Below are 24,092 nucleotides of genomic sequence, written 5' to 3' on the forward strand. Positions count from 1 at the left end.
TTTAAAGATGAATAAGAAAGAAAATGGATCTTCGGGGATGGCACGCGCGTGATGAGAAACAGTTCTTAAGTTTCGCTCCGAGCAGTTCACTTTTGAGTCTCCGCCCCTCCGGCACTGGAGAGCCACGTAGTGCTTCAGAGCGGAAGTGACAACTAGCAATAAGAGACAGAAAGAGAAAAGAGAGAGAGAGACGAAGCTGTGCCTATGGCGTCGATAACTGCGCGATCCGTAGCCAATGAGCTTAAAGCGCTTCGCTTAGGCAGGCCACTGAGTGCCGGCAGGAAAAATATTCTTTCTGGAAGTCGCGAGTACTGCAGCGTGGTATTCAAAACCTTCGTCGTGCTCGTGGCCATGTCGTAGCTGACATATCACGAGGGCGAGAAAGCGACATCAAGCGGAAGCTACGCTGTTGTGAAATGGAATACATGAGCCACTTACAGCGAATACATAAAACAGCGCATACAAAGTGCAATCTGCAAGTAAACCATGCACCTGGTATTAGTAGTAGGACAATAACCTGCGGGTTTCTTTATTGACAAAATTACATGAAGCCTGCACACAATGGATAACTAACCCCCGGAAAGACGGGTAAAAATACCCCCCCCCCCCAAAAAAAAAAAAGAAAAAAAAAAGAAAAATGAAAAGAAAATAAAGGAAAACACGCAGAGAAGTGTGAACAGCAGGGCTAAGACGCTTCAACATCCACTACTGCGTTTCGCACAATTTATTTTTATTTTCGGAAGAACGTTGAGCATACATGCAATTTCTCGAAACCTTGAGGCTCCTACATACTGGTTAAGACACTAGAGGCTACTGAACCGGAGCACCCGTGATCGAACCTGGCCGTGTTTCGATGGGGGCGAAACGAAACGCAAGCGCATCCTCGTGGTGTGCGATACCAGTGCACGTTAAAGATCTCCAGGTAGTCGAAATTATAGCGTAGCCCTCTGCTTCTCTTTTTTCTATAAACCAATCTATAGTTACATTTTAAACCAGCAATCACAACATTAACGGCCTTGGAAATCTGGCGACACACAGTTGCAGCATCGTCCGAAGAGCGATTAAGCCATTTTTCCTGAGTAATGCTTCTACGTCCTTGGCAAGAAAAAGTCACGCACAAAAGGTGACAAAACAATTAAACAGAAGTGGCAAGGAATAAGAAAAGAATTCCAGCCCAAAAGCAGGAACTAATAAAAGCATATTTAGCCCTCTGGGGCCAACAAATAAAGGCAGCAAAAGGCGACGATACACCGAAGGTCCAGAAATAGAAATATATGACTAACAATTAAGATGAAATTTATAACTGGTACACGCGCGGATAATTCACGGTGAAAAACGGTGGACACTAATGTTCGTGACTGCCTTCACACACACACACACACACACACACACACACACACACACACACACACACACACACACACACACACACACACACACACACACACACACACACACACACACACACACACACACACACACACACACACACACACACACACACACACACACACACACACACACACACACACACACACACACACACACACACACACACACACGCACGCACGCACGCACGCACGCACGCACGCACACACGCACACACACACACACACACACACACACACACACACACACACACACACACACACACACACACACACACACACACACACACACACACAAGCGTTTTTTCGAGCTAAAGAAAACACCAACGTTCCAAACAAACGACAAAAGAAGGCTCCATCGGTCACGAACGGAAAGCAAGCAATGTCAGATATAAAAAAGACGGAAGGACTGAATGCCGAAAGACAGAGGCGTTCAATAGGAGGGCTATCCCCATTCACCGCTGTAGCCGAAAGTGGTGAAATAGAAACATTAGAAAAAGTGCACAACAATCCACAGCAGGCGTGTCCTGCACCGTGCAGCTGTAATACCGAGGGAGCACGGCACGTGCGTCACGCAAGCCCCACTTTCACCGACAAGAAAAAAAAAAAAAAGAACTACGGCGGAACCAGTAAAGGAATTAAACAATAGACTGTTCCCGCACGAACCCTGTCTCGGACATCGGTGGCGCACAGCGAACACACTCCCGAAAGCGCCAATCCAGCCGCAGCAGTGCCGGCACGAGAGGGCAAACGGAACAGAGCGACCAGCAGCCACGCGACGTGTGAGAAGGCTATCACGGTAAAAGACAAAGCACGTCGATATACGACGCTCGAACGTTATTTATACTACCTTGACAGGTGCGCGCGTGTGCACGGGCTCTGTTCTGGCATTCTGTCTTAGGCCCACTTCCACCCTTCTATACACCCCTCCCTTGCTAACCTTCTGTTCGGCACAAACGCCACCACCCGGAAAGACGGTGGAACACTTCATGCAGAGAAGAGCGCCAGAAAGGAAGAATGAGACTGCAGCCATGGACAAAATGAACGACGAATGGATGAAGGTGGAAAATGGGAAAGAGATAGAGCCGTATGCAGTTGGTAGATTCTGTGGCAGTGAACCTCGAAATTAGATGCCGATATCGGCTTCGCGCTCGATATCGGCTTCTCCTTCGGGACGCGCCGCGGCCACCGCCGAGAACGCGTATGCTCTACAACAAAGGTGGCAGGAGCCGGGAAGTCCTGAAGGAGGGCAAGCATAGGCGAAGAAAACGTCTCGCTCGCTACCATTCCACTTTTCTTGGTCCTTGCACGTCTTCCCTTCGACCACCGTCATTGGCCCCCCTCTCCCTGTTCTTTCATACGGAAGCAACTCCTTTCTCTCGCAAAGCGTCAGCTATGACGAACCCCCCTCCTCCCCTTTTCCCTGACTGGCGTGAGCGAGTAACGGAGCATTCTCATCTTCCTTCTCTATCTTTCCATCATCTCGTATTCTTTGTCTCGCTCGATGCGAGCTGCCACAGCCGCCAGAACTTTCTCCATTCACGAGCAACAAGGAGGAGGAGGAGGAGAAAAGGAGGGCGGAAGGCAGAGATGTTAACCAGAAAGAATTAATTCCGGTTGACTACGAGCAACAACAATTGTTATTTACTAAACACTCAGGCTGAAAAGGGCAAACAAAAACTCGACAAGAGAAACGAAGTAAAACAGAAAAATGGATGTTTGGGTCCCTTGCACAGATAGCAAGGACGAAAGAGGGTACAAATCGCGAAACACTGTCCTAACGCGGCACCACAGCCGGAGAGCAAACTTTTTGTTTTCATTTTGTTTCTCTTAACGAGTGCTCTTTTACCTATAGCGACCGCCGTTCGCCACACGATGTTTCCTCAAACATTCGATCGAAATCCAGGTCATGGATATGCGAACTCGTCAATCCACCGGGGAATAATTAAGATGTGGGCAGCAAAGGAGACAGACTCGATCTACGGCCAGTAACTATTGAGAACTCTCACATGGGTCCCGCAGGGTAGAGACGATCCAAACAGGCCAAAGTTTCCTTATTAGTAACTGCAGGGAATAGGTAAGCAACTACATACAATTCTTCCACAACAAAGCAAAATCACAGTAAACGGTAATTTTCTCTGAGAGTGCACAGAAGGCTGTCGATGACACAGGATGGATGACTGCGAAAGAAGGGAGAGAAAACGAATTGAAACTCGAGTCTCGGGTACCGTGGAGTCGTGCACAAACCCCGAGGCAAGATACAGCAGCAAGCGCACACAGACGAAAAAAAAAAAAAAAGCGCGCAAAAAAAAAAAAAAAAAAACAAAAAAAAAAAAAAAAACAATGAGGTGGGAGGGGGAAGGGGGACCCAGTTGACGTTCCCATGCATCACAAGTTCACAACGCTAGAGGAAGTGCCTCGACTACATCCCCTTAGAGGCACGTTCCGCCGACAATGAGCGGCTGTATGTGCGAATGGGATACTGCAAACTCTTCCGCAAACACTGCCACTGCACCACAAGCGCGCAAAATATGTACGCGAGTCATGGTTCTCTGGGGACTGCGTCCACGCCACACACTTGCCCGCGTTTTCTTTCGTTTCATGCGCCGACCGGCCGAAGCAGGCATTTCGCTGCCGTGCGCTCGACATAAGTCCTCGCAACCGGACATCGAGCTCAGCGGACAGTGGCATCCGGAGAATTCCGCCGCCGCCACAGCCGGGCGGGGGTGGTGAAATGCTCGCGTGATGGACTGAGCGTTACGCGAAATGGACGCACCGGATGTCCACTACGCACTCTTTACGCCAAGTTTGGCACGGGGATGTGGGTCCAGTTAGTTGGACGTATTGTTGCCGCATGCCACAGAGTGCTTGTCGCGTATGTTCGATGCACGTGAAGAACGAACACAAGGACGAACACAACTAAAACACCTCCCGGAATGAAAGCCACTGAACGAAGACCTGCGATGGGTGGCCACTGAAGGAAGGGGTCACGGGATCACATTTGGATATGAGGAACGCGAAGCCTCTGCTGACATTTTTGCTTGAAACAAGCATGTGTACAGTCCTGGCCATAATATATATAAAGGCGTATAATGCGGCGCTCAAACTCTACACGCCTCGGCTACGACAACTAGGAAGGACTGCATGCAATGTTAGCACTTGCCGCTGCTGCGCTCGCGTGTGAAGAAAACATCACACGTTTTCTATGGAGAGGTTTTCGAACGCCCAAGTGTGCTCCGTAATATTTTGGCCGCACCCGCACACGAGGTGCGCGCGGCTACAGCGGATTCGAGGCCCCCGACTTTTGCGACAAGTGTCAAGCGAACTGCACGACTATAGCATGAGAATGGATATGAGTGCCGCGAACTTACGTGTTGGCCACCTCACGTATAATAGCTTGACCCATTACGACGCCATTACCTATCACTCCCTCTACCCACCCTTTCCCCGTCTACTTCATCACTGCGGAGTAGCAGAAACAGAGGCAACTTTCTGCCGGCGACTTCTCTAGCGTTCATTGATAGTTTTCATCATTCACCGTCACTGCTAGTCCTGGCCCTGATAGGGCTGGGATAGGTAGGTCACCGCGGCATGCGGCGGGGGCTAGCCTGCCACCGAATTTTTATCTGTTTTAGGCCGTCATTGCACCCGCCACCGCTTCAGTGGTGGACGACGGCTGTTGTGGTGCGCGTCTTTCTTTTCCTATTTTTCTTTCTTCTCTATTTTCTCTTCTGTCAGCGGAGGTGGCTCAGCTACAGAGCCAGTAGCAAGCCCGTGTATTTTCTTTTCCGTCTTCCTACAGCCACAACAACAAGTGCACAAAGAAAAAAAAAAAAAGTATCCGCGTGTTGCAGAGGCTCGAAGCCGCACCAGATAACAGCGAACGCTTGCGATATGAGCGGATTTAACATGGATTTAACACGGATTTAACATGGATTGCCTTCGTTGGTGCACAGCACCTAAGAGCAGTGACATTGTGCAGTGGTCCTATACAGCCATGCGCCAGTTACGCCCACCTATATATATATATATATATATATATATATATATATATATATATATATATATATATATATATATATATATATATATATATATATATACGTTTACGCGTAATCAGACCAGGGAAATTGCTTGCAAATCCCTAACAGCAGCTCTCGTTGCAGACATGTGTGATGTAGTGTGCCTTTACAAGCAGCAAACAAGCAGGTTGCGACGCAGTACATGGTAGAACACGACGGTACGTTCTAAAAGGAGCAGGGAACGTGCGCTTTACCTGTCGTGCATGTATCCCAAGTTCGACTGCACGAAAGCGTGTCGCACTGTACGACTGAATGCGGCTTCTTTGATTCGCTTCTCAACATTTCCGGCTCTACGCCACCGTCGAATTGCGAGAAAATGTCGATGCGTATTCCTCTTTTCCAGGCCGCCGCCTGCTTTAACGCCTGTTCCGGATGATAAAAGTAAATAACGTCTCTATCTCCAGCGCAGAATACGAAACAACTGCGACAAAGGTATTCCACGGGCACTCTTTGAAGCGACGCGCTTTTTTTTTTTTTCTTTTTTCATATAAGCGTTAAAATTCGACGACACGCGCTGCGTACCATGACCAAGAGCGAAAAAGGGAAAAGCGGGGCCCGCGAAAACTTCCAAGTCAGCCCAAGTGTGTGACCTCTCGAGATGTTCGCGATTCTCTGGCGGCGGCTATCTCTCCCCGCGTTTCTCCCGTGTTCTTTCCTCTCCAACGATGAAGAAGTCAGTTCGATACTCGGGGACCACTCTTCATTTTTCAGGCGCGGGGGCAAAAGAAAATATGGATTCGGCTGCCGGGACACGCAGTCATGCTAGCAGAAAGCGAGCAACATGAGGGAAAAAAAAAAAAAAAAGCCAACCAGAATTTGGAATTTACTAGATTGAAGGAAACACTGGCGAGAGGCAAGTCTTCCTCTACACCGCGGCTTAGATCCTAGCTGGCCCCCACCCTGTAGGTGGGGGCCAGCTAGGCTTTTCTCCCGAGGTCGTTGAAACTGCGGGGACGAGAAGACCTGCCACGGCGGGCATGATTCATTAATCACAGCCGCGGCGTCCACAAGACTGAGGAGAGACCATCTCTCTTCGGAGCGCCAGGCTTTTAAGTATCGCGAGATACGTGGAGGGTGTATGGAAGTGCCGGACGTCTCCTTAACACTGTGAAACTTTATCTCGTTCTTTTTTTCTTTTGTCCCCTGCATATAAATATATAGCTTCGTTACCTTCCTTGGTTTTTAATACTACTGCAACAAGAACCAAGACAGTCAGTGAGCGCTAGCAAATAAACATCGTAGAAATTTCACCCAGCAGTCGACAAACACAACATTTGAAACGACGTTCTTACGCAGAGGTCGAAAAGTTGAGGGGAAAGTAATAAATGTCGACACTAGGCGGCTTCTAACGGAGTTTAGTCATAGGTAAAGGTAGCGACATGAAAATCCCAATCGTTTCTGAGCGAGAATATGAGTGGTAATTGCGACGCTCTACGACCAAACCTCATATGTTCCCGGTAAACGTATATAGACAGTGGGATGGCGACATGAAGCATGCTCACCGCGGCGGTCACATTTACAATAAAACGTAAATAAAAAATGTGCGATAATTTCAGTGGGTGAAAAGCGTATTAGATCATCGCAATGTAAACTGTTAATAAAAAAATACAAAGACCATCGGTTTCTCGTGAACAATCTCTCAATTCGCAGCGATTTAGTTTACACACAAAAAAAGAAAAAGAAACTAGAGAAATTTATGGAAAATAGTCGCGCATGCCCACGACCGCTTCAATGTAAAGGAAGTACTGTATAAGTGCTCACGAGCAAGGTTAACTCCCCGCATGGCGAAGCAGCCAGACGCTAGAGCTTACACGCCTTCGTATCTCTCGGAGTTCGCAGCTTCTGGTAAAAGAGCAAAGCCTAATCCTTGTATACATGAGCCCGACAAAAGAGTTGAGGGACAAAAAAAAGAAGGTGAACATGGCTCGAGAGAGAAAGCAGAAAAAGCGGGTGTCACAAGATACAAGAAAAAGTCTGATTGTTGGGGAGGGAGAAGGCATTCTTCCTGTCTATCGGAGACGGGGGAACAAAGAACAGAACAGAGAGGCCAGTCGCGGCTTGACGAGGACTCGCCGCCGGCAGGAGAACGGTGGGAGGATGGGAGAAGAGGGGTGTAGCAGAACAGCGGCAGTGGCGGTGGCTCGGTGATTGCGCCACCGACGCCTTGACGGCGAAATGTTATCGGATTAGCCTGATTATACTGACGCACGCTGACCGGTCCGATTGAATTACGGCGGCGGCAGAGGCAGCGGCGGTGGCGTCCAGCAGGCCTTCCCTGTCGCTTGCTTACCGGCCTGTTTCAGTTTCCCTCCCGACTCATATCTTGCGCCCGAGGCGATATCCGCATGCCGCCACTCGAGGGATATATTTCGCAGGAGGCGAGACTTTTTGACGCACGAAAGAAACAAAAAGACGAAAACGCAAAGTAAAAGCGCGCCGAGTTCAAAGGATCGTCCGCACTCCGGTGGTCCGCACACTGGCTCACATATATATGGGCCTCGTTCAGCATCGCATGTCACCAGTTTCGATGCGAGTTGCGTGGCACATTAAGCTTTTGGTGAAGGAGCTTAATTTTCCTGTTTTTATTTTTAGGCGTCACTCAGACAACACGACAGGGGAAGATTAAGTAGTGTCTTCCAAGCTGTCGGACGACCAGTTATAATCGCGACAATCATTACTGATGCGCAAACAACTTCCACAACTCTCACAGGCAGAAATTGCGCGCGAAATATTTATGGCCAAATGAAAGAGTCGACCTACCCCCCCAAAAAAGTTCCCTTTCGAAATTTTCCCTATGATTTAGTGCGAAAACACTGCTGAACGCGGTATAATCTAACCAACAACCTTGCTGCTTGTACGACCTTGCGATTGGTATTGGTTAACCTAGCATAGCGAAAGCGTCTGCCTAGCCCAGGAAAAAAATAAAAAATAAATAAACCATCGCAGCATAGCGAATTCGCGCCTAAGAATTTATCATTGGAAGCCAGTAGGAATAACCTCGTAGCTATCACCGCGTATCATACTAGCAATGCAAAAACAGTCCCAGGCACCGTAAGGTACCAGCATCTGAATCAGAAGATCGACAGAGCAGCGCTGAACACGAAGAATAGGATTACGAACATGTGGTCAGGTTTACAAGCAGAAAATGCAGCATGCACGCCTGCACAACGGTGCAGCACAGGGTCTGCCCCTAAACCGAGCAACGAAGCTCGGAGCTCTTTAATATTACGTTTTGCGAAACTTCCCACAGGGCCCACGTATCAAGAAACGACGGTTCCGATTGGTCTAAATTCGGGTGTTTACGGACAGTGGCGACGCCGCGCAGTCCTTAAAGTAAACTGTTGTAAACGTTCACATTGTTGATAAATACACAAACACCCAAAAAATAAATTAGTTGAGGAGATGTAGCAGCAAAAATTACTAGGCATATCAGCCGCGGGAGTAACTAAGAGATAAAAGGGAAAAAAAAGAGAGAAAAGCAATGACGGCAATGGCGGATATCTTTTATTGGCCGCTTCTAGACGGCGCCGCAATCTATAAACACGAAAAAAAAAATTCATACCAAAACTATAGTCACTTAAGTATAAACTATAGTACGATCGAAAAGCTCTGACGACGCTTGTGTCCGACCCCGCAATGCTATCCCTCAGGGAGTTTGGCATCGAAATGTGATCTTCCTGTCCCTGCTTCCTTTCTATAGTGAATAGGACTTCGTGCCGGCCCCATTTAATAAATATTACTCTCTCACTCACTGCCACTCTCTTGCGCTGTTCGCTACATATCATCATCATCGTCAACTTCCATCTACTAAGTTGCGCTAACGTTCCCAAATTGTACAGTGCACTAACACTATCAGACCCTAGTTGCCGATTTCGCAGATCTTTGCCTGAAGCCTTAACTTCAAACCCTATAGCCTCCAACCGAAAGCGAAATGAAACGTTAAATGCTTTCGCACATACTTCGCAATCGGCCAGCTTAGATAAATCGGCTGCAATATTGTTGGTAGAACGGTGAGCGCGTAATACACAACAAAATGTACTCACCAACTCCTGACATACCACAAGTTTCCAATACTACAGGGGCTCTGGATGATATCTTTGGTATCTACAGTAAAGACGCACATATCTCCCGCCCCTCAGAGCAGACGCACTAAAAACATACCCTAGCATTAGTTCACAGCATGCGCTTCGAGGCAAATCTAACGCATAATTAGTACGCGTGCTGCAAGACTAAGTGAATGGCGCGGAAGGCCATGAAGCTGCTAAGAGTTTCCAGAGGGAAAAAAAAATAAAAAAAAATCTGATGGTGAAAAAATACGGATCTATAGTGCAATGTTGACAGAATGTACCGCATTCGCAGGTGTCACAAACACTACGTCGATTGCAAGCATCCCGTTCGTTTCGCCGGCGATCTGCCATAGCGCTCACGCCGAGAATGCTGCTCCACATCAAAAAGCTACTTTGCTCAAAAAGGAGACAGTTTAGTAGAGTTTCGAGCTTTCTCTTTTCTATTTATTTATTTATTTATTTTATTTATTTATTTATTTTTTTTTTTTTGCGCACTGACACGACTTTTAAGGAGACTTGTAAGGAAACTGCGGCAGCCAGACATCGACGCATATCACCCCGGGGCACTCATTAAAGAGGGGCCCTGGAGAAGGCTTCTTATACGAGTACACGCTGAGGTGGAACTGACAACAGGCGTCCTGAAACAACAGCTGTTGTTTCAGCAAAAGAAAACGCAATTTGGAGAAGAAATTCCAGGTTTTGCCGCAGGAAAAATCGCCTTTGGCAGCAGACGTTCTTTCTTTTATACCATAAAATGTATATATATCAAAGCAAAAAAATGGTTGCCGAATCACGTAAAATGGAGAATGGTAACCAAATTTTGGTCATTACGGCTAGAAAGTTCAGATTGTGCCTGCGATCGACCGTAAAACAATATATATATAAACTTTAAATTAGAATTTCGTCCTTATAGCACTCTTAAGAGCTTCAGGGAAAAAAAGTTAACAAAGATACGAAAAACAATCTGCACAAAGTGCAGAAATGACCCTCTTGAGTCTAAAGTCCCATATTTCTTGCCTTCCTTTTAAGATCCTCAAAGGGCATCAAACGGCACACAGTTGACTAAAAGCAGCGAGAGAGCTCGAGAACGAGCAGCGGCCGCTCGGATGCAAGCGACCACACCCTTCATAGATTCGTTATCAGATAGTTCTATTGAGTTTTATGGCACAAAAGCCACTAAAGCTATGATGTGCCACCTTAGCCACCTTCCTCGCAACGCTTGTATAGCAGCGCTGGCAGATGAATTTCACCCAAATGCTCCTTAATTCGACGCCGCACGTTTAGTGCTCGCGCGTATCAGTTCCCCAGTACCATGCCCTGCCACATTTGGACGATAAACGGCCGAGTGATTTTGGCAGCAATATTTTTCAGCACATCCACTCTTCATCGATCTGATTTCAAATTCTTTTGCTACGATGCTATGCTTTTCGAACTAATCAGGTTCGAAAAGTGGCGGTCACATCAAAAGGCGTTTGAAGTGTGCTTTCAAAAGAACATCCGGCAGCTCCACTTTCGAAAACCCTCTGGAAATTTCCAAATGATGTTCCAGTGCTTAAGTGCGGCTCGAATTCTATCAGCGCTGATGCGATCCCGTGCCTGCAGCGACGGCACGCAACTGAATGTGTGAAAACGGAACTATACCACGCGAGAGCGCGCGGGCTTCGATCTAAGCAACATAGAAACGCGATAGCGCTCCGAGGCCTTTATTTCAGACTTCCACTTTTTCCTTATCCGATAATGCTTACAAGAACATTCTAAGAGATGAAAATTACGCGTTTTGAAAGCTGTACGTGGCCGCGCCGCTGGAATGCTCGCGTGTCACCGCCCACTCAGCCTGAAGCCGTTTCCGTGCGCGCAGCGCATCATAGGAACAGAAAGGAGCAGGTAGAAGCATTGGCGACTGTTGACAGTCTTCGTTAGCGCGTTACGCGTGTTCACGGCCAACGGTCAGCTGCGTCGTGGCGCAATGAAGCTCTGCGGGCAGATGCAGTTCCGTTTCCGGATCCACGAGCGCGGAGCGACCACGGCGGGTCTCGGAGTGACGTCATTGAATTTCTTTCATGCAAGGCCCGCCACTATTGCGCACGCTGGAGATCGAGAATGTCAAGCTATAGTAGTGAAAACGCCACTGTTTTCGACCTCGAGAATCAGGGGAGCTGGACAGTGCCGGAACGGAAACGCGCGGTACAGCTCAAATTGAACATCAAATTCTGTTCGCAAACTATTCGAAATTTCGTACATTTCTATAGCCCTACTTTCTACGACACAATAATAGAAGGAGCATTCAAACAAAATTTAAAAGCGCCGGATTCAGTTTCGTTTTCGGCGGAGATTTTTCAATGACTTTTTGGCACACTAGCAAGGAAAAAAGTCAGTTCTGTACATTTAGCCGGATTGTCCATTTGGCGCAGTTTGATAAAAATGGCACAGCAGTTCCAGCACCGGTATTACGACGAGGGAGACAAGGAGTACTATGCTGCGCCTCATCCACCTGCGATATCTGGAGCGGGAGGGCGCGGGCGCAAATGCGCGGGAAAGAGGCCACAAGTTCTGCGGAAAGCCTCGCGCTCGAGTGCGATAGCGAGAATGGGCAAGGTGTACAGATGCGCGAAAAGGGGAGCCCCAGACGCATCAACGTACACTCCGCCTCCTAATACTACGCAGCGGTGCTTAAGTTAGGATGTGACGAGGCCGCCGCTGATCAGTGTTCAGCAATGGCTGCACAGATGAGCGTATAGCTGCGAGCAAAGAAGAAAAAAAAATTGAAGAGCAAGCTCTATTCTTCAACGCAGCAGTCACGAGATCGTATTTTAAAAGGTGGAATAATAAAGGCCCGAAATACGCGTACAAGAAGTGGACGAATGACGCCATTGGTCGGTACACCAAACAGGGCTACTCCCGATTGGTTGACGCCTTCTCAACAGATTCCACGGCGCTGCACCGTTCTGGCGAGGAGGGAGCACGGTAGAGGCGCGGGGCGAACTTCAAGGTGCCGCGACCAGCGCCGGCGTCCAAGCCGCGCCTGGAATCGACGTAAGGTCTTGCACAAACAACGGCTCAAGAGCTTTACGGAGGCGACGGCTTGGCGGGAGCCCCTTCCAAATCCAGCCGAAGACGGCGGCGATGCCGGCTCTGGGGGGTGGATAGCTAGCGGTGCAAAATGTCGTAGCAGGGCATGGCGGGCGAACCTCGGAGGCAAGCGCGCGGGAAACATTGCGTCCCGCACTCAATCTCACAACTTATTGCAGCAGTGTGGAAGGTGTACGAATACGACGGCTGTCAGAAATGTGCGGTTTACAGCTTACGAAAACGCGTGAGATTAGTATAATAGTGGAACCCTTAAGTTTCCGCGCTCGCACTGCAAGTTGTGAAATGGACTCGCGAACTAGTAACGTGGCGAAAGCACGAATCCATGCAAAAAGCGTGCAGGTCTGAGCAAACTTTGGAGTTTAACAATATTTGCAACATCTACTATGTTCAATATCTCTCCCGGCCTCTCCCCCACCCCCTCTCTCTCTATGTAAATTCTCTTTCGCACGTGTGTGTGTGTGTGTGTGTGTGTGTGTGTGTGTGTGTGTGTGTGTGTGTGTGTGTGTGTGTGTGTGTGTGTGTGTGTGTGTGTGTGTGTGTGTGTGTGTGTGTGTGTGTGTGTGTGTGTGTGTGTGCGTGCGTGCGTGCGTGCGTGCGTGCGTGCGTGCGTGCGTGCGCGCGCGCGCGCGCGCGCGCGTGTTACGGCAATCTAAATGGAACAGGAGACGACACAAGCGTTTGTGTCGTCTCCTGTTCCTTTTAGTCTTGTGTTTCGCGCTGCTTTAAGATGAACCAATGAAACACTTTCAAATGCTCTTTAAGAGCAGTTTTGCAAGACAGTATTGATATGGCTTCAAAGAAAAGCGGCTAACCTGTGACGAAAAAAAAAAAAAACTGGCAAAAAGAAGTGGCTAGCGTGTTTAAAAGAAAGCTAAAAAAAAAGGAACTGTCCTTAATTTGTTGTTTCGCTTGTTAAGCTTGGTTACATTACGAGAAGCTTTTAGCTGCCCTGGCGTCCGCCCAGCAACAAGTCCCGCGATTCTCCCGCATCAGCATCGGGGAGTACTAGCTTAAGTGGCTACGGAGCTTCTCTAAGCGTTCACAGCCACGAGCACATGCGTCAGAGCTACAGTCGGCATCCACGTGGAACTGACGAAAAGCAGTCTGCCCCCCCCCCCCCCCCCCCCCCCTTCTTCCCCATTTTTTTTTTCTTCTGAGGATGCAAGAAAATCCGGCCATTTCATTAGCGGAGCTCGGATAGCCCGCGCTCGCGCGAACACCCACCAAATTCCGGCCTCATCTGAATCAGCAGCACTTCCGCCTAATCGACGGCTCGCTTCCAGCCGAAGCGAGGGGAAAATATGGTGAGTGAAGGAGCGTCTTCGCGGGTACAAACAGGCTGCGCGTAGGCGCGGAGGGCTGTTAGGCACAGACGATCCTGTGCGCGCACATAACAAGCGCGCAAAGCTTCGGCACACGCGCCAACACGCGCTAAATCGATAGGCCACCGCCGCCCTCCATCCAATTCTTCCCTACAAATACCACACTTCCTCCCGAATTCCTCCCCCGCCTCTGCTTTTCCCGCTCGACGGCCAACTCTACCCCTCGGTACCCCTGAAGCCTGTTTGCGTGGTAAAGGAAGTGTGTTCGGTTCAAGTCCCGAAATATTTGGTCTATTTTTGGTTTACGCCGAGGCTAACGAGCATGCAGTGCTTGCGAAACGAAGGGGGGGCCCAGCACTGGGTGAACAGGCCCCGGTGTTGCTACGGGCAAAGAGTCATCCCACGCAGTCGCTGCACGGGCTTCGCCGCGTTAGCGAGAACTGCGTTTTCAAAACGCAAAACGCGCCCTTCACTTTGTGTTTATAGGACTCGAACACACATTTGTCGAACGCACAAAACGCACTGTAAACGCACCGTGAGTATCCGAAGGGACTCTTCGTTCAACATACCGACGACACACTGGCCTGCGCGCTATTATTTTCGCGTCTGCTCCGAAACTCGCTCGTCGGATTCGGTGCGAGGCGCAGCCCACTGTTACTGCACATCGTCTTCGACAAACGTAAAAAACCGGTACGAGTTGTTCCTCATTCCTATAGCAGAACCCTCAGTAGAGCTCTCAAAACAGGGATTCCCTTTCTCTTATAAAGGGATTAAGAGCTCGAAGAAGGGGAAGGGGCGGGGGTACTTCACTATATTTCTATATTTGTATCATGCTAACGTTCCCGAGGCAAACGATACGGCTCATCTCGCGTCATGTGCTCATGCCTTGCTGCTGCCGGTGCGACATTGTGCCAAATGCCGAGCACGCAAACACCAAAATAACCGGCGTCTGCACTGTAGGGATTTGCATGGACGCGCGAACGAATCGATAGGTAAACCAACACTAGGTGCGCGTGCCAAGGTAACAGATTAACAAGCATCACTTCTTCAGGTATATAGCCGCGAAACCTTCAAAACTGTATTTGTTCTTTTTAACAGCCACCGGCGTGCGGCTTTATCACTCGGATTCTGGCTCGCGTATCAGTTCTGTATTATTTGTTTGTTAATGCTCGATGTCGCGAGGCGCACCTTTATCAGTTTCGTTGTCCCGAAAGATGCGCCGAGATCTGTCTCGAAGATTCCGATCACTCGCGTATGTTTCCACAATGTTCCAGGTTGTGCTAGCAGCAGTTTGCGACGTTATCTAGATGGTTCTGAGCAGCCTTTAAATTGAACGTTGACGAGTGCGACGGGCATTCTTTGTTCGACGACCGCCGAGCCCAATTGTTGCTAGCCGCCGCCGAATCGCTTAATTCTTTTGCGGGCGCAAGTCAGCCCAATAAAGAGATTCTTCATTGCACTCTAAGACTTCTCATTTGTGTCATCGACCTTGTCACCACCGCGAGACAATATTAGAAGAAAAAGAAAAATGAAGAAACAAAGTTGCGGGTGTTTTGTGTTATGGTATTTACAGTGCTACCTGCTATATTCAAAACTGTGTCGACATATTCGAGCTCACTTTAAAATGCGGAAGTTGATTTGATCCCGACATCCTTAAGTTAAGTGAGGCTACCATATACAGTAAATTAAACAAGGACAGGTACGCGCGTTAAGGCAAGGAAGCTAGAAGATGACATAAATGGAAGGATACTTTATTAAAATCGTATACGAAATTCCCCCCTCAGCCCAGCTCCCCACACCCGTCCTGGTCAATCTAATTCACGATACTTTATCCGCTTGCCCCCTTCACTTGTGACTTCTGCCATCGAATCAATTACTTGCAATATTTCTATACGTTACAGTATTTCTAATCGGTTTAAGATACATCTTTAAGCGGACTCCCGGCAGATTTTACGGCATCACAAATATCAATGCGGGCTGCGATGAAAAACGAGAAATATCGGGAATTCAGCCCTACCGCTCGCTGTCTTCGCGAAGTGCGCCGGTGGGTGCTGAGGACACGTTTCGCGGATGCAGAACCCGCACCTTTCGCGCATTCGCGAACCCGCGTTTCGCGAACCCGCACCATGCGACGCAGACCGCATGTTTTCTCCAATTGTTAATTACTAAACAAACGGTATTTAGGAATCCCAAGTAGGTTGTTTCGACGCGATACAGGTTGCGACCACAGGGCTAAGTCCCGAACTAGAGCTCGATAAAACGATTTCGAAGCGCTTCGAGCAGCCTCAGAATGGTCCGTAAATGAACACGTCGTTCACGGCCAGGGCAACCAGTCATTACTGCCAATCAATGCGCGATCGATACCATTAAAAGGGAAGCTCGAAAAGGGTGCACGTCGAGCTCCGGGCCCTCACTTCTTATTTTTAGCCGCCATATGCGATCAATAAGCGTAATTACAGCGAGGTTCCGCCGATACTGTACAGCCTAAAAGGGGCCCGACGGTGAAGTGGTGCCTAAAATTTGGAACAACGCATGCGGGCCACCGCGATTTAATTCGAAACGAGGTTGCGGGCAAATAAGGTTTCACAAGCGACTTAGCTAGGCTTTGCGGAAATGCGCTTCGCAGCAACCCTACACAAACCGCCAAACAACGTTTAATTTTTTTTTTTTTTTCAATAGCTAAGATTTTTCTATCGCACATGGAGAGACAAAGTTCCAGTGTTGAAATTAAGTTTGCTTAAGTGCAGCAAAGCGAAAGCATTTCCTTTCTGATGCCGATTAAGTTGCTGAGTGTTCTTCCTTTATGCCTTTGTCGAAACAAGTTAATATAGCTGATTAATGAATGATCTACCAATTTCTAAAAAACTGACCAAATCAATAATTTCGTTAAATAGATCAATTATTTACTATTTAAACATACTCGTGTCTTAATTATTTCTACATTTATATAACTACCTAATTAGCTATTATGTTAATTAACCATGGAATGAGCGATTGAATGTTCCTGCGTACACGCTCTCATGACGGGCTCTGTCAAAACACTTTGCCGACGCACTCTGGTGACGCCACTCATGAGACAGGAAATGTAATATATGCAATCACTGTATTCAAGAAATGCACTGCATGATACTGTATTCGCGCCACACCGCTCAGTCCGTCCACCGACGTTTCATCCGGTCCAGCGATGGCCGCGCACGTTCTTTTCTACCTCGGCCCAAATCCCAAGCTCCGCATGACCAGTTCATTCATGGAAATCGCGCTAAGGAAGCGTTGGAATCGAGGGCGCCGCATCGCCTGCGATTTCCGCCGGTCAACTGTGCGGAGCGCGCTCCCACGAAGCAATCAAACCGCGATGAGAGGTCGAGCGATGGCGCGCGAGTCAGGCATCCGCCACCATTTGTGCTGACCTACGCGCCCCAACAATCGAGAAACGTATACAGCCGGCGATCAGAGGCGTTATCAACGGCCTTGAGCGAAATTACGTCGACGCCATGAGCCCGACGGAAACGTGAACATCTCCCTACGTAGCCTGAAAACAAAGAAAATGCGCCTGGACAAGAATACAAAGTATAGCTTTTGTAACAAGAAAATCGACCGACGAGCGTGAAAGACATATTAGGGGCAAATGATGGGACAATTAAGGTGAGAAGACAAAAAAAAAAAATACAGCGGGGATTGCCGAGGAGTGAAAATATACTCCTTATGTCTTGTCGTATGAGCTAAATATGCCTCAACCAATCCAACTAGTCCGTTCGCGCGCCTTTATGAACTTGAAAGCAACACTTGTTGGCCGATGCTCGATGATAGTTGTAAGCCGCGTCGTGAGGCGCACCCATCACTGAAGGCGCTGTCTCGTCTTCCAGGGTGACGCCCGACAACACGAAGCGTCCAAAAGCAAGTCTACAGGAGGAGAATGAGGCGAATTGCATGCCACCACTGACCCTGATCCTGTCCTGGAAGCTGCAGGAGCGATGCACATCGTCCCGTGGTCCGTAGCGGTCGGCCTCGGTCTCCAGCACGTCCAGCGTGGCCTCGGACTCGGCCAGCCAACCCAGGAACCGGTCCAGCGCTTTCTCTAGCTGGTGCAGCGAGCCCAGCGCAGACTGCAGAGCCTGACCGCGGTTCTGCACGCTGCGAAAGAGGGGCACCCGGGCAGTTAGCCACCGATCTCTGAGCTCGCACATCACCGCTTCGAAGTACTTCGGAAGGCGCCACTCATTAATTCCTTTTGAATTAGCTGCTCCGTGACAAGAAATTAAAATGCACTTAATTTTAATGAAAAACAGCAAAGCAATTACACGACGAAGTAAATTCGAGACTTAAGAGTTCATTTACCAGCGGACCTTGGCAATAAAGTCAGGATGGTATTGCGCTCAGCCAGACGTTGCAAGCGGCCCATAAAAGGGATGAAATGCCTGCTTGAGCTCGAGGCCGTCGCCTCTCGCAGCCTGGCCGCTCTTGAGACTCGCTCGCCAAGCGTGCCACGGTTTGTAAACGGTACGCAGAGAGTGGATGAGGCCCTCTTTCGTTAGTTGCTTCGAATTCAGCGAAAGCCAACGGGACACTCACTTCGGAGGGTGGGAAAGGGGATCGCTGGTCGACGACAGTCTAACGGCCCCCCTCCTCGCAACAGATATGGCAGGGTTTCGGCTTACGCTGATAACAAACGCTACGGGGCGTCAAGAGAGAAACAACGGGTGGACGCTTCCGCGGGTGGCTGTCCTAGTGCAGCTGGGGGATCGCAGAGGACACAACAACAAGCCTCGGAGCGAACACTAACAGAATAAGACCATATGTGGGACTGCCGGACGCCAGCGCATATAGACTGAAACAGAAGTCGAACGCCAAGAGTGCAAGTTGTGCCCCATATATGTATGGTCAGAGTTCAGCGATGAGATTAAGATACGACTACCCATGCGTTGAACAGGAGACACTGCTTGGTAAGCCACACTGTTCCAAGTTTTTGAAAGGATAGCTTCACTATGTTAGCTCAAGCCGGGTATCGCCGTGTGTGCAACATTCACTAGTATTGCGCCGATAGCCTGTAGCTGGCTTGGCCGAGCACTAACTGGACGTACGGGTTGCCTGACATTAAGTCTAACAGGAGCTGCCAACTCAGGTCTCTCATTTCACACGAGAATCAGCCTGCCAGGCCCCTTGCATTCACGTTGCCCCTGCAGGCCAAGCAGGTACATTCATGCAGCTTGGGTTGAAGTGGGGTTTTATATGTTGTGTGATATAGCCTACGTTATCGCGTCATACTCCTAAAGGCGGATATTAGGTGTCCATTTTTTTTTCTTTTTAGGCGAAGATAGGTTAGAAAGCGCACCATGAGTCGCTTCTTGAGCCGCTTATTCCGAGAGTCTTTACAAATCTACACCTGAGCACGCATGAGGAAATTCCATATTCCTTTACGATAAAGGGATGGCCCGTAAACGGGCTCGTTATGTGCTACATTTAGCTGCATTGTTTAATGTCCTACAATGTAACAGAGTTTTCCTAACGTACGCTGCGCATCTCTTCCCGCATTCATTGTTAATGTTTTCAGCAGTGCAGAGAGAGGCCTCCGCCTATCCAACGGGCATGCAACCCGCACTCTCGCTCTGGTCGGGCCACGAACACGCACAGAATGCATCCAGGCACGAAATTGCGGCACGTGTGTACCCGCACAGCCGGCACGCACGCAGCGTCCCAGATTAATGGGCTCACCTGACGGTGAGGTCGGCGAAGCGCTGGTTGATGCTCTCGATGGCGGCCATGAGCCTGGCGGGATCCTCCTGCAGGGGCGCGCCCACCGAGTTGGCGCCGCGGGGCTCGGAGGCCACCTTGTGCGCAAGCCGAGTCACGGAGTCCACGGCCGCCTTCCACTTGCTCAGCTCGGCGTTCAGCAGCTGCACACACGCGCGTGCGCGAGCATTAAGACATGTGAGGCGAGGATATCATGCACAGAACGTAGATAAACAATTAAGCGTCTCGATCTGGAATCGTTTGAACGGAGGAATAACAAATACACAGAAAAAAAAAAAAGAACGGGTCATGACTGGCAAGAATACCAAAACTTAGCTGAGAGAAAAGACGTAAAAAAAAAAAAAAAACAATGTCGAACACACATCGGCGACGCTGATGTGAAAAATAACGTCAATGTGCAGTTCCTCAATGGTTCCTGCGGGCAGGTGCGGATGATTATGCCGTCTCACACCCATCACTGTCGTCAATGAGCAGGTTGCGCTGACTGCAATACAAGCCCCTCCCCTCCTGTGCGGGCAGCGGTCAACCGGAACCATCAAACTTCTTGTCATCCGTCCACGCGACTCCCTGCCAACGCTTTCCCACGTTTCACTTTTCCTCAAATCTAGACTGAGGAACCACTTGCGCACTGCAATACATGACAGTGTTTACTTTAATTGCAGCTAGGTTAGCATGAATCTGATTTGTCGGGTAGTCCAAGCAGAATATTCCCTCCTCCCTCTACCGTTATGCAAAGCAGCTGCCGCTTAACAGCTCGCTGTTCTTGATGCCCGTAACGTAATTCCAAGAGTTTCCCTCAGCCTACGAGTTATCTGCTATACAGGTAAGTGGTAGCAGGGTAGAGCGCCACATAGTCACGAGTTTCCACTAAGAACGTTACAACCTGCAGCATGCTGTTGCTGCGTACTCCCCTGACGGGGCTGGGACAGGTAGGTCACCGCCGCTTGCGGCGAGGGCTAGCCTGCCACAGAATTTTTATCTGTTGTAGGACGTCATTGCACCCGCCACCATTTCGATGGTGGACGACGGCTGTTGTTGCGGCGCGCGCCTTTCTCTCCCTCTTCCTTTTCTTTCTTCTCTATTTTCTCTTCTGTATGCACGAGGCAGCGGAGGTGGCTCAGCTACAGAGCCAGTAGCAGGCCCGTGCATTTTCTTTTCCTTCTTCCTGCAGTAACAACAACAACAACAACAGCTGTTGCTGCACCGTACTGTTGCTTCGGGAGCGCGAGGAGAGAGAAAACCGCTCACGCCCGACCGACCGCAAGCGCGCATCATGACGCCTTGTTCGGTGGACAACTACAGGGGGGACCACATACACTTCACCACCGAAGGCAAAGCCGATGCGACGCGTCTAAAGTGGCACGACCGCCTTTGTCATCGCTGCGTCGCGCGACCGTTACTTCTGACGACGCGCTAACAAAGGAAGTCGCTCGAGGCGCGCTAGGCTGTCAGGATCTCGCACCCCTGCGGCATCCGACGAAAGAAGGCAGGCGCTCAGTTTTGCGCGGAACGGCGACGCTCAGTCTCCACAGTCAGCGTAGTAGCCCGATCGCGGTGACATAGAAAAACGGCATAATTCTCACCATCTCTACCCCCCGCCTCCTACCCCTATCCCCAAGAACACGTTGTTGTTGTGGCTGTAGGAAGAAGGAAAAGAAAATGCACGGACTGCTACTGGACAAACAATGTCAAGGAGCGTAATGATTCAGGAGACTTGGTATATACAGTCGCTCATTGAACGCTCAATGTGTTCGCGAGTTCGCATCGCAGACGTCAAGAGGTTGACGACAAAATTAAATTTCAGTAATTTGCTCGCTGCGGACGTTCGTGCGCAATCGGACCTACTGGTTGATTGGCTTGATTATTAGATCCACGAACAGATGAAAAAAAAAAAAAAGCCCATTCGACGAGGTATTAAAGCGATTACTCAGTCAATAGCATAAGCTAGGAGAGCAAACCATTGAAACCGAATCGTACTACATGTTCACGCATTCTAAGCGAGCTCAATAAGGATAGCATGCGCTGCTTCAACAGACCAATGTATTGCACGCAGAGATTATCCCAACCGTAGGACAGCTTATTCATCCCCTCACCTCGATCAATGGCCACTATACGCCGGCTTGTCGAGTGACGACGCGACCTTAATATTTATTCGTTCCGAACACAAGGCACACTGGCGGGAAAAGTTGGCACAACGCATACGTGAGCAATGAACTCATTGAGTGGCTAACTGACTAATTCATTAGCTGACTGATAAACTTAGCACCTCCTTAACAAGCGAGTCAGGTGGTCAAGTGCACTTCTCGGCGCAACCATGTTAGGTACAAAAGTATACCATACGCAGAGTGTATTCGGTCTAGACAGTAAGAGCCCGCGCTCTCCGTCACATGAGATATTCGACTTTGTGCCAGAGGGCGGGCGCAGAATTCTTCGCTAACACGCCCCAACGCGCGCCTCCTCTGCATTAGTACTCGGCTACTCATATCACATGGCTCAAGACACCACAGAGACTTCAAAAACTTTACTTGGAAGCGTATCGAACGCTCGATACTTCAATATATTTTAGTATTTCAAGCTGTGTCTTGGAACCTGCGTCGCTAGACGGTAAAAACTACCGTACACCTCCTCCAGGGACGAAACGTCTAAAGCGTGCAAGGAGACAAAAAGACTGCAAGGAGTGACACCGACGACACTAGTTTCCTTCACTATTCTTTGTTTCTGCCGGCGTTAAGGAAAAGGAAGTGTGGCTGACTCGCGAAAATAACGGTGCCGGAGAAGGCACGGAGTGGGGAGGGAGGCCGAAACTGCTTCAGCGTGCAAGGGGGTGAGGAGGAGACCGAATGTTCGCCCGCCACCCTCCGGCGGCGGTGTCAACGATGCGGCCGAGAAAGACGCCCATCTAATAAGCCCCGCTGTCCGACTTGTCGCGTCGGGCGTCGTCACGCCAGCATCGCGCTGAACAGGAACTCCCGTGAGTCCGGGCGCCCGCGGCTTCCGCGTCTTTCCTCTTCCTCACGCACCCTTCTCAGTCTCTGCTATAGCCTGCCGCAGCAAACCTGCGCTCACAGTCTCAAAGCATGCCCGCGCACAAAAAAATAACGGCCTGCAACTATCTTTTATACAAATAGGTATAAAATGAAACGCACAGGCACTCGCGAATGTCGTGTATATACACTAGAGGAAAAGCTATAGATATAAACGATACAAAGATGAAAAGAAGAGACAAAAAAGAAAGGGTCTCGCTTCGTTGGGTTAACTGAAAGAAATTGCCATTCGAGCTCCAAATGTGTGCTGCGCCGTCGCGCTTGTGTGGCGTTGTTCTCATTGTTATTTCCGGGTTGCCGTCGCAGCTCGAGCCCGCGCGGTCCTTGTCGTGGGCTCGAGATTTGAGACGGCAGCAATGATCGACCCTGTGGAACGAGAGAATTGCCCCCCGGGTCGCCTCCACCTCTCCTTGCCAGGTCGTCCGCCCTGTTGTTCTCCCGCGTTGCGCTTTTCGCTGGAACAAACACCAACAACAGCGAGGCGACGAGAAAAGACTGCGTTCTTATATAAAGCGAGTTCATTCACCGTTTCTCCCCCCCCCCCCCCCCCCCCCACCCCATCCCCCGCTCCATTCATCTGTCTTTCTTGTTATCTCCTAACGGCGCAAACAGGAGATTCGGGACGCGGCATGGAAGATTCATGAACGGTGCCAAGGCTAAATCAAACTGAGCTCACCCGAACGTTCATTACACCGCCTGCTATTCTTTTCTTTCATTTTTGTTACTCCACTCAAAGAGATGCAATAAGCGTCTTTATAGCAAAGAAATAGAAAGCAGTGCAAGCTGTCGTACCATCACCATAGCGAGAATCTTTTACGACCCGAGCGGGGCAGCGTCTTACCAAAGAGAGAAAATATTTTTGACGAGACCGACGCAGCAAACAGCTATAGGGATTTCTAGGTTTCGTCACAATATTTATTTGCCACCTTTACAAGCGAGAATACCTTGTTAGCAAATGCAGACAGCCAAAACTTAGAGCAAATTCATGAAGTGTGCGACGTGCTCACGGCATAAACGCTGCAACCCTACAATGCAGCTGAACAATAGCGAGTTTCAGTCCTGTCGCGCGGCTAATGCGACATACAGCTACGCTAGCTACGGCCGTATTCGGCGAACGCGCTAGGCAAGCAGGGTAACGGTAGCAAGCGGCAACGCGTTACCGTATCGGCAGTAAGGCTGCCTGGCTGAGCTCTCTCTAATAAGACACCGGAAATATCTGCGCACCAAGCCTGAGCTCAAGCTCTAGCACGATTCGAGGCCAAGAAGCAGCGAGCGAGCATCGAACGGAAGCTGGAGAATCCGGAAACGGTAGCGTGCTGAGCGCACAAATTGGAAAGCGCTACGAGCAAAG

The 24,092-nt window shown here is 49.4% G+C and overlaps 1 protein-coding gene across 6 annotated transcripts in view; it reads right to left on the reverse strand.

Annotated features, from left to right (window-relative positions):
• The window catches only part of Dys (Dystrophin), a 517,227-nt gene that overhangs the window by 85,923 nt on the left and 407,212 nt on the right, over positions 1-24,092 (reverse strand). For all 6 annotated transcript variants that reach the window (XM_084587908.1, XM_084587892.1, XM_084587901.1 and 3 more), the window contains 2 exons: positions 19,659-19,840; positions 17,891-18,080 (listed from right to left, as the gene is read on the reverse strand). In XM_084587908.1, coding sequence (XP_084444034.1) covers positions 17,891-18,080; positions 19,659-19,840 — 372 coding nt within the window. The remainder of the gene's footprint in view (positions 1-17,890; positions 18,081-19,658; positions 19,841-24,092) is intronic.

Source organism: Amblyomma maculatum, chromosome 1 (genome assembly GCF_055883805.1).
Source record: "Amblyomma maculatum isolate TAMU_Amacu chromosome 1, ASM5588380v1, whole genome shotgun sequence".
Classification (NCBI taxonomy): Eukaryota; Metazoa; Arthropoda; class Arachnida; order Ixodida; family Ixodidae; genus Amblyomma; species Amblyomma maculatum.